The sequence below is a fragment of the Pteropus alecto genome, unplaced genomic scaffold (genome assembly GCF_000325575.1).
Source record: "Pteropus alecto unplaced genomic scaffold, ASM32557v1 scaffold8, whole genome shotgun sequence".
In the NCBI taxonomy this organism is placed as follows: domain Eukaryota; kingdom Metazoa; phylum Chordata; class Mammalia; order Chiroptera; family Pteropodidae; genus Pteropus; species Pteropus alecto.
Genome location: NW_006494609.1, coordinates 24,451,222 through 24,461,910, shown reverse-complemented (window position 1 = coordinate 24,461,910; position 10,689 = coordinate 24,451,222). Strand labels below are relative to the sequence as shown.

The window sequence follows — 10,689 nt, the reverse complement described above, 5'->3', positions numbered from 1 at the left end:
GTGCGGGGCCGCGGCAGGGCCGAGCGTCCTCGGGCGGCGTCGGGGACGGCCGTTCTGCCGTTTTCTTAATTTATTTCATCCAGTTCCCCAGCCGTGGTCTCGGCCGTCAGAACAGCGAGATTCACAGAGGAAGCGCGGACGGCTTCTCCAGCCACGTGCAGTGGGGATCCGAGTGCGCCCTGCCTGGGGCCCCTCAGCACCGCCCCCCACCCCGCCAGCTGTCCCCGGGCGCCACCTCTCCGCCCAGCCCAGAGGCACCAGCAGCAGCCCGGTTGTGTGCTGGCCTGGCCTCCTGTCTCGGGTGGGGACATGCAGCCACCGCGCTAAGGCCCAAGGACAGTGGCCCAAGGTGGGGCCTGGGGTGGGCTGGGCCGGGCCGGGCCGGGTTCGGCCCTGGGGACAGGAACAGTTGGGCTCTGTCGCTGTCCCTCACTGACCCGTGCACCTGGGATCTGAGCTCGGAGAGGAAGGTCCCTCCTCCCCGGTGGACTCGCACGAGGCTCCGCTGGCACTTACCTTCACCCGCGCCCCGCCCGCTGCCCCGCCCCCCACGCCTCCCGCCCGACACTGCGCTGCCCCGTGCGTTTTTTACATTCAACTTAGTATTTTTACTATTATGATATGAGACTTTCCCTCCAAATTCTTCAATAAAAATGGCTTTTCAACCTTGTGGCTTGTTCTGTTCGTGGGGAGCCCCCATCCTTCCGGCCGCAGGGCTACCTCCGCGGGAGGAGGTCCCTCCCCTAGCTCTAGCAGGACGTGCTGGAGGGGTGTGCCTTGACTTCCTGTCTCTACTGGCTTCACCTTGCCCCATGCCCCTCGAGGAGGCCACCCAGGCTACATGGCCATCTAACCGCCCAGAAGGATCCAGCAGCGCCCAGAGCTGGCCAAGGTCACCGCAGCTGGGACAGCGGGAGGGCGGCAGGGCTGGGCTGAGGGCCCCCTGAGCAGAGTCAGATGTGCTGTGGGCGCCACCTGGTGGCCGCCCAGTAACAGATGGACGCCAGGCCTCATCTCGTGCCCCAGCAGGGGCGGCCAGGGTGCCCCCCAACTCCATGCACCCCTGGGGTGGGTAACAGTCCAGGCCTGGGGGCACATCCAGAGCAGCCGCAGGCTTCAGAGCAGTCCCTTATCTCAGTTTTGACAGGCTGTGAATCACATCACAGCAGTGACAACATATGCAGCTTTTTTGCAAACCACAAACACCAAACGTTATAAAGGACGCTTTAGAGGTAAGAGACATCCGGTCTGAGACATAAAAACTTGAACCAGCTGGGCCCCTGTGCCTTGTGTGTGACTCCTTGTGACCAGCAAGTCCACATCCAGGCATATGCCTCAAGGGTCTGAAAGAGTCTCGAGACATCTGTGGCCCGTTCACAGCGGCATCACTCACCACAGCTAAGACGTGGGCGCAACCGAGTGTCCACGATGGATTATGGATGAGTTAACTGGTCTGGCCACACAGTGGGCCGTCACTCGGCCTTAGAAAGGAATGAATTCTGACACCTATGATGGATGGACCTTGAAGACATTATGCCTAGTGAAACAAGCCAGAGACGGAAGAGCAAATGCTGTCAATGAGCAAATACTGTCGACTGTCTGACATGCGGGCCCTGCGGGAGTCAAGTCTGCAGGGACAGGAAGCAGGCGGTGGTGCCAGGAGCCTGGGGGGTGGGGGGTGGGGGGTGGGGCAGAAGGTCAGACTTGCAGGATGACAGAAGCTCTGGGGATGGATGGTGATAAGTACATAACAGTGCGAGTTTATTTCATATTACTAAACGACACACTTAAAAATGGAAGAGATGGTAAATTGTATATATATTTTCACATAAGAAAAAAGGAAATACACACATCGTAGAAATCAGAAGATGCAGCTAGACCTTTCCTTTCTCCTCAAACTGCAAGCAAATGGCGACGGAAAGTGGCAGGTGTGGTGTGGAAATGCAGAGCCTTCAAATCTGGAGCTGCAGTGTCAGGCGGGGGCCCAGCCGGGGTTGAGGGGTACAAGCTGCTCCTCATGGGACCCTTTTTTGTAATGCGGGTCCCTTAGGGACATTCCTATGGCCAGGAGAAGCTTCAAGATCACAGGCACGGACACGAGCACGTCACCTTGTGTCCCCATCCTAGTGGGCCATAAGGGAGTGGACGGTGGGGACCCTGTGGTCACCTACTGCAGCAGTGTCTGGAGAGACAGCGTGGTGAGCGCCAAGACAGGTGCCATCCTGCTTGGGCCGCACGGCCAGAGCACGCCAAGAGGGGTGGGCCCTGTGGCCATGGTTGGGGCCTGCTGGCTCGTGGCCTGGGGCTGCTAGGCTAGGGTCCTATGGACTGGCCTTCGCGGAGGGGCACCGCCTTCCTGTGTCCCATCCCCACACCAGCCCCTCCCCTACACGGCCGGCCTCGGAAGGGCAGGAAGACAGAATGGAAGGGACTGGCACCAAAACTGCCCAAGCCTTGGCAGGTATGAATAAATGAGGCCCTGGGTGCAGAGGGCCAGGTTGGCAGCTCCTAGCAAGGGGTGACAAGGCCAGGAGCTGTCCAGCTGACGTGGGGTCCCACTGGAGTGACTTTCTCATAGGCAGCAGAGCTGGCTCATGTTTATCTTGAATGTGACCAGATATGAGTTTAAATACCATTCTGCAATTTTTCTTTGTCCTGTTTATTCTTTGTTATGACATTCTGGATTCAATGAGTATCTTTTTAGAAGTTCTCCATATATAGGATCTGTCCTTTGCAGAGATTTTCAAAATGTCTTTTTCACTCACTCACGTGCTGACTGATCAAGGGGGGTGGGGGGTGGGGCAGAAGATTGTTTTCGTGACACCTCTGTGCAGGATTGTTTTCGATCTGCTTGCAAATCTTTTGACATTTCTTGCAATTCTTTCGGCTTTTGTATGTCTGAAAAAGTCTTTATTCACCTGCATTTTTGAAAAATATTTCACTGGGTATAGGATTCTAGGTTGATGGATTTTTTTTTCCTTTTCAGATGAAATTTAAAGGTGCATTCTGCTGTCAGCTTGCACAGTTCCTGAAGAGCAGTCTGTTGCCACTGTTATCTCTGTCCCTCGATATGTCAAGTGCCTTTCTGCTCTGGTGGCATTCAAGATTTTTCTTGAATCACCATGGTTTTGAAGAGTTTAAGCAGGCTGTGCTTCCACGTAATTTGCTCCATGTTGCTTTTCTTTGGGGTTGGTGGAACTTTTAGATCTGTGAGTTGACAATTTCTATCAAATCTGGAAATTTCTTAGCCCATTTTTTCTCAAAAAGTTTGCCCGCCTCCCCCTACCCCCCACCCCGGACTCCGCTCATAGGCATGACAGGCGGCTTGAGGGTGTCACAGTTCATTCCAGCTCTGCTCATTTGTTCTCAGTATTTTGTTTTGGTTTGGGCAGTTTCCGTTGCCATGTCTTCAAGTTCACCAGTATTTTCTTCTGCAGTGTCTACTCTGACTTCAATCTCATGCAGTCTCTTTCCTTTTCCATCTCTGACACTGCATTTTCATCCCTAGTTCGATTTAGTCATTTCACGTCCTTCATTCCTTTAACATGCCCTTTCCCTCACCTCGCGAATACGTGGGATGCGCTCAAAACAGCACTGCTGATGACCTCTACTATCTGTCGTCTACTATCCGCCACCTGTGCCTTCTCTGGTCGGCTCCCGCTGACGCCCCGCCCTCTCCCTGCGCGCCCCGCCCCGTCTCCCAGCGTGTCCCACCCCCTCTCCCTGCGCGCCCCGCCCCCATGTTTCTTCGCCCATTTTGGTGCCTTTCGTTATTGGACACTGGGCACCGTGAATTGTATCTCATCAGGTTAGATTTTAATGTTTGAGCTTTGTTCTGGACGCTATGACATTACTTAAAAAAGTCTGGCCTTTTCAAGGCCTGAGTTTAAATTCTGTTGGGAAGGAACAGAGCCGTCTTCAGGGTGAACTGGTCTCACTGTTGAGTCAGGTGAACTGCTGAGGCCTCTGAACTTGGGCTGTGGCACGGTGACTTGCGCCTTGTCCTCTCTCGAGGCCCCAGCCCACAGCCGCCTGCACACGAGTCTCTAGATGCTCTTCGGCCCAGTGAGGCCCGAGCCCCCAACCCTGCAGCCAGAGGCCTCTCCAGGTACCCGAGGCCGCAGTCCAGCACGGCCTGCTGTTCGATGTCTGGATGGTCTGTCTGCTTTTAAAAGTTGCTATGGGCAGAGTGCACACCTGGCCCCCAGCACTCCACCGCTGCTGCCCAGAAAATGTTTATCACAAACGTGTGTGCCAGGCGCTGTTCCAGCAAAGTCCCAGCGCTCAGGGAGCAGAACAAGTAATGAGCACAGACCACATCGGCTGGTGACAAGTTGGGAAGGGGGAGAAGTGGGGGTGGCAGGGAGAGGCCAGGGCCCGTGGGGCCACTAGCTTTTACTTTTGGGGACATGCTAGCCACTGGAGGTCTGGGCAGGGGACTGCCAGATCCATTGCTGAGGGTATGCCCCAGGGGGACAGACAGGGCAAGAAGCCCAGGCCACACAGGGACCCCAAAGGGTGATGGTGCAAGGCTCCCCTGTTGGCATGGGCCGGGAGTCGAGTGCACAGGTCCCGCCAGAGCTGGGCCCAGTTGGGGTGGGCGGGCAGGAGTGAGGTAGCAGCACAGTGGAGATGAGGTGTGGGGTCGAGGTCTGCAGGTGGACACCTGGAGGGAGGCCCCAGGACCTCTACAGGAAGTCAGGTAAGAGCAGGTGACTCCATGACGGGACGGCCCACAATGGCTGTGTCCAGCGCCAGCTGGACGACCTCAGGCTGCCTCCATTCGGGAAGACCCAGGCAGTCACGTGAGAACCACTCTGAGCAGCGGTCCCGGGCTGTTCGCCCCCACACCCGCTTCAGCCGTTGTAGGCTCTGCCCGTGGGCCCGGCGGATGGGCCGTGCTGCCGCTGGCCCTGCAGGGGGCGCCCATGGGGACCAGGACCAGGCGCCAGGCCAGGAGGACCTGCTTGTCGGCGACTGTCTGTGCCTCTGCTCTGTCCCGGGCCACCCCAGCCCTCTCCCTTCAGGCAACTGCAAATGGCGTGGGACAGCACCCTGCTGGCCACCGCTCGCAGAGGGCAGGGCCTGGCAGCCACCCAGAGTCCCCAACCAGCAAACAGACACCCAGAGAGGGGCACCGCGGCGCCGCTTTGGGGACAGCGGTGCCCTGGCTCCACAGGTGCCCGCTCTGGAGTCAGGCGACCCGGGTCCCAGCCCCCTCCCCACAGCCGCTGGCTGGGCTGGTGAGGAAGCTGCTCGGGCCTGTCTTCCCATCGGCAAAACGGGGAGAGCCTTTGGGCGCTACGTGAGCTGCCACGTGGAGTAGCAGGGAGGCCCCAGCGCCAGCGTGGGCCCCCCCCAGCACCTGGCCGGTCGCACGTCCAGGAGGCGGCGCCCTCAAGGCCAACGACACAAGTGAGTCCTCTCGTCCAAATATAAAGGGTTTATTCACTTCCGTCATCAGTACAAAACGTAAAACAGGGCGCCCGCCGCGGCTCTTCCGCGTCCCTGCCAGAGCTCGTCCGGCCGTCCCTCGCGGCCCTCAGCCTTCGAACATGGCGCAGCTGGCACAGAGCGCCTTCTCGTGCACGGCACTGCAGCTGCGACATCGCGGGGAGAGGAGAGACAAGTCAGGGGCTGAGCTGTGTCCCCCCACGTTTATACGCTGGGTGCCAACCCCCCGGCCCTTGACCTTATCTGCAGACGAGGCCGTTCGCTGCAGGTGTAACTGGCTGGAACGAGGTGCCCACGCAGTAGTGTGGGCCCTAATCCCACGACCAGCGTCTTCACAAAAGAATAACACGCGAGAAGGGTACACACAGAGGGACGATGGCGTGAGCACACAGGACGGCCGCCCAGGCGTGCCAGCCACCGCCGGGGGCTGGGAGAGGCCCGCAGCCGGTCCTGCCTCGTAGCCGCAGAAGGAACCAACCCCGCCAATGCCCCGACCTTGGACTTCCGGCCACCAGGGTGACAGGACAGAGGCCCGCTGTCCAGGCCGCCCACCTGTGGCGCTTGCTGGAGCACCACGCTGAGACCCGCCTGGGTCTCACGACGGATGGAAGCCCACCCAGGTGTCCAGCTGGGGCTTACTGGACCACGGAGGCTCAGCTGGACCGTGTCACATAGGTCCAGACGAGGAAGCTCAGGGACGTGCAGGGAAATGCAGGGGAAGAGGCCCCGAAAGGACGGGGAGCTGGCACCCGCTGCAGGAGGCGCAGGAGGCCAGGGCTGAGCCCCTGGGGTTCAGACAGTAAGACCACAGTCCACCAGCGAGCCACGGACCAGCCCCGCCAGCGGCCAGGAGTGAGCGGGGCGCCACTGGGCCGCGGCAGAGAATCTGGTCTCCACCTTCCCAGCCCAGGAAGCCGAGGTCCGCCCCAAAGCAGCTGGGGACCGGGCAGAAGGCTGTGGGCACAGCAGGCCCGAGGTCTGGCTCCCAAGCCTGGGGATGCCAGTCTGGCCCGTGACCTGGAGCGAGTCTCTTATTTCTCACACAAGGCAGGAGCCCGCCCCTGGCTGTGGCCACCAAGAAAGGGCACGGGCCGTGGGGTCGGCAGCCTGCCGACGTGCAGCCTGAGTTCTGTGGGCAGGCGGGGGGGAGGAAACGGAAAGTGGAGGCTGGGAGGAAACCGGACGAGGCTCCATGGAGGGCACAGTGTGTGGCAGAGGGAAGTGTCCGACAACATGGGGCTGGCGGGAGGATGACGCCAGGCGGGGAGCCCACCACCCGCCAGCCCGCCCTCCGCGGTGTCCCGTTTGCACGTCAGCGAGAGAACAGGAAGAGCTAAGCCGGCGAAATTAAGTTACATTTGTAACTCGTCCAACAGCACCCCCGAACGAGAGAGCGCGAACGTTCTCCAGTCCCGTGTCCCACCCCCTGGGCCCGGCCTCAGGGCCTGGGCCCACCCAGAGCTGCACCGTGCCCCGGCCTTCTCTCTCCACCAGGCAGCCCCCAACTTCCCAAGTTCGGTCTTGAAGACAGTCCCGACAAAGCTCGCTCCAGGCAGCTCCGTATCGGCTTTGGGGGGGCGCATCTTCCCGACAAGGCACTGCCCACCCCCACCACTGGGGTGGGGCCGGCCCGCAGCGCCTCGCGCACACTCACACGCACTCACATGCACCCAAGTAGCAGGAAAGACGCTCCACTTCCTGCTCGACAGCCCATAAGCAACCTCGCAGGGACACGGGGACACCTGCGGCGCACCTGCCCTCCCCTGCCGGACGTCCTCCAGTAAGGAGACGCAAGGTAGGCAGGAGATGCAGCCCTAACGTGAGGGCTCAGAGGACCCAGCACGACTGCTTACGGCAGGAGACGGCCAGGAGAGCCGGCCGCCGTGAGGCTGGCTTCCCCCAGGAAGGGCCGTGCTCTCCCAGGGCCCCCACCCGGCTGGGCGCCCCTTCGGGCGAGCACTTACTCCACGAGGACGCACAGGGCACAGGCCAGGGCCCCGCAGCCGCTGCAGGAGCGCACGCATTGCCCGCACAGGGCGCGCTCGCACTGGCCGCACGCCGCCGTCCCGTCCGCGGCCCGCACGCACGAGGAGCAGGCTCTGGACGCCGCCATGGACGCGTCTGCGAAAGACAAACGCCACCAGTCAGGCTGGGCAGGGGACTCGTAGCGCTGGGGGCTGCGCAGCCCGCGTGCCCCGCCCAGGACAACCCGGAGGCTACAAGAGCACACAGCACTGTCTCCCCAGAGACACTGGGTGGTTCTGGGACTCCAGGGTGAGCGACTCCCCATCTCCGCTCCCTGGCCCCCTGCACTCTGGACACAGCGTTGCAAGGGTCAGCTGTTCCCCTGATATGTCAGAACCCTGGCCTTCGTCCCGTGCGTCTACCGTGTCACAGGTTCACGAAGGTCCCTGGGCCCATCCAGACCCAGGGGTGGGCCAGGACACTGTGTTTCTAACCGGCAACACAGCTGAGTCTGAGTCGCGTGGTGCACTGCAGACACCAGGCCAGCTTCTCCCTGCCCAGACGGGCGTCGGGGGAGCGGCCCAGGGGAGCAGGCAGGACCCCCAGGCGGCCTCTGCTCCTTTCCAAACCAACAGTTAGAGGCCGCGTGACAACTCCCAGACCTGCGTGTCAAGGGGTGGAGGGTGCGGCAGAACCTGCACACGGCAGGGGAAGCCAGGGTTCACCGGCTCCACGCCCGGGCCGCTCCCACCTGCCCAGGTAGGAGAAGGCCCTGGGTGAGCGGAGCCTCAGATGGAGGGGGCGGCACCTGCCACGGCTATTCTTCGTGCTTAGCTGGCAGGTGCAGGCTGTCAGCCACACTCACCGGCCTCGCAGGCCTGGGGTCGCCTCCTGGTCAGCCGGCCGTCAGGTCCGATCAGCATCTGCCCACGCGTGGCCCGCGGGGCCTCCGTGGGGCTGGGCTTCGGGGACTCCGGCCCGTCGACGATGGCGCAGCCTTCCTCCCACGCGTGGTCCATGCAGGCCTGGGCCCCACGAAAAAGGAGCTGCCTGGTCTTCTCTAGGGACACAAAGCGTTCCTCCTGTCCTCGCCTCTGCAGCATGGGGCCCTCGCACAGCCATCTCGGCCCTCAAGCCGGTGCGTGACCTCTGTGCTCTTCCAGTCACCCGGCCCCTGCTGCTCCCTGGGGAACTGGGTCCACTCTGCCTCCCGCCCTTCCCTCCCCGGGCTCAGCTGCCACCTCCTGCAGGAAGTCTGCAACCACGCAGCCCTAGCCGTGCTCCCTCTCTGGTCACCCTGCTCACTCCTACACAGCTCTCGCGGTGGCCCCCCCTCACCGCTACCACCGCCCCCAGCCCGGCGCCAGGCCAGCTGAGTTCCGCAGAGGCTCTGAGCTGCGGAGCACGGCCAGTGTGTGCCCCGCTTCATCTATTGCGGAGCTGCTGGCAAAGGACGTGGCAGCCACTGGCTCCAGACAAAGGTATCTCAGAACTTTCCAGACCTCTGGGGTCCTGGATACCAGTCGCCTGCAGGGCCGAAGTGGCTGCTCAGCACCCAGGGCGGTCAGTGGCCTTCTGTCTGGTCACACATCAGTCACCCGGGGGCTTTCACAAGATCAAATGCCCGGAGCCGGCCCCAGAAATGCTTTGTTTGTTTCTGCCTTGTTGCAACAGAGCCAGGGTGGGGATCCTGGAAGATGGTGGCTCCACATGAAACTGACGGTAATAGTTATTAGGTAACTCAAATGGAGTGGCTGATGACAGCCTGGCCGTGCCCAGCTCCTCCACCAGGCTCTCCTGGGCCCACCCCTGACTCACAAGGGGATGGGAAAGGGGGTCACATGGTGAGGCTGTTTGTCTTTAAGGTCCTGTGTCAGGGTGACCACCTCAGGCTTGGAATTTGTTACATGTGAGTTCGAGCTGGGCGTCCTGCCCTCAAGAAAGAAGGCGCAGGGAGCCCAGCCCTCTCCCCGGTGGGCCTGCAGGTCATGGTGCCCCGCAAACGCTCCTGAATGGGTGGTAGAGGAAGGGGCGAAGAGCCAGGCTGCCTTAGGCCCCATTTTTTCAGTTTCTGCTGCTGGCACAGTGTTTACGTTATTTGTTTGTCCTGATGGGTCAGACTTGCAGTTCAGCCATAGTCCCCAAGGCTTCACTCATTATTATCACTCCCATGGCCCTGGAAAGCATTTGTGTTTACAACTGGAGCATGCGACGAAACGGCAAAGCAAATGTGAACAGTGGTAGCTGGCGTGTGGAGAGAGGCAGAAGAGAACCGGGGTCTCCGAGGCTGGGCTCTCCCCACACCCCTGACACATAGCAGCACCCCTCAATTACAAACAGCCAGGTCACAAACCTTGTGCCTCCAACCTCTCAGTAAGCTAAGGTCCACGCTGTAGCTGCCCCAGAGTATCAAGCATCCCAAACTTATGATCAGTAATACCGATACGCCTAAAAATCTGCATGAGAGAGCCAGGCGAGGACTCCGACGCCTTACTGCCCTCACATCTGGCCCTAAACAGGGCATTCCGGCCGCACGGAATCCCGCCGCACTCTCCTGCTCCCTGGCCTTAGCACAGGCTGTTCAATCTGCCTGGTACTTCCTCTCCCCCTCCGCCTGCCTACCTCCTGCTCACCCTGCGGGATTCGGCTTAGACTCTGCTCCTCTGCGAGACCTCTGACACCCCTGCAGGTGGTCTTGCAGCGACTTTTACCTGCCTAGATCATCTCTGGATAGCTCTTCCCTTTCTGGTCCCCGACTAGACCCGGGAGCGCCCGAAGACGGCGTTCTCACGCGCAGCCGCAGTGCCTGGCAGGGAGGGCGCGCTCTTTAAATACTCATTGGCTAGAACAGGTAATTCTGGCGGCTTACTCCACTCAGGACATCCCGCTCCCCGACGTCTCGCTGCGCCCGAGGGGCCTCAGTGCTAGTCAGACCCGGGCTAGCTACTGAGAGAGGTCGGCATACCCGCAGGACAGAGCCTGGAGGCAGCCGCACGCAGAGGCCGCGCGTTTGGGGAGGCAGGGACACTTCCTGTAGGTTGTGGCCACCGCAGGTGGACGTGGGCGCATTCACGCCCCACTCATTACTCCCAAACCCGGGCCTCCCTGCGGGTCCAGGCCCCGCGTCACAGCGGGGAAGCCCTCTCCCGCACTCACCGAAGATTTCCCGCGAGTAACGCTCGGAGCACACACCGCGGCCCAGCTCCCTCCAGCCCACGCGGACCTTGAGTTGCAGCGGGGCCGCGTCCCCAAGGGGGCAGCCCCGCTTGG

The 10,689-nt window shown here is 61.1% G+C and overlaps 1 protein-coding gene across 1 annotated transcript in view; it reads right to left on the bottom strand.

The window, feature by feature from the left end:
• Positions 1 to 5,428: 5,428 nt before the first annotated feature.
• Positions 5,429 to 10,689, bottom strand: part of SIVA1 (SIVA1 apoptosis inducing factor) — a 5,650-nt gene continuing 389 nt past the window's right edge. The window contains exons 2-5 of the mRNA XM_025042130.1: positions 10,576 to 10,684; positions 8,285 to 8,479; positions 7,419 to 7,575; positions 5,429 to 5,600 (exon numbers count right to left, since the gene is read on the bottom strand). Coding sequence (XP_024897898.1) covers positions 5,543 to 5,600; positions 7,419 to 7,575; positions 8,285 to 8,479; positions 10,576 to 10,684 — 519 coding nt within the window. The 3' untranslated portion in view covers positions 5,429 to 5,542. The remainder of the gene's footprint in view (positions 5,601 to 7,418; positions 7,576 to 8,284; positions 8,480 to 10,575; positions 10,685 to 10,689) is intronic.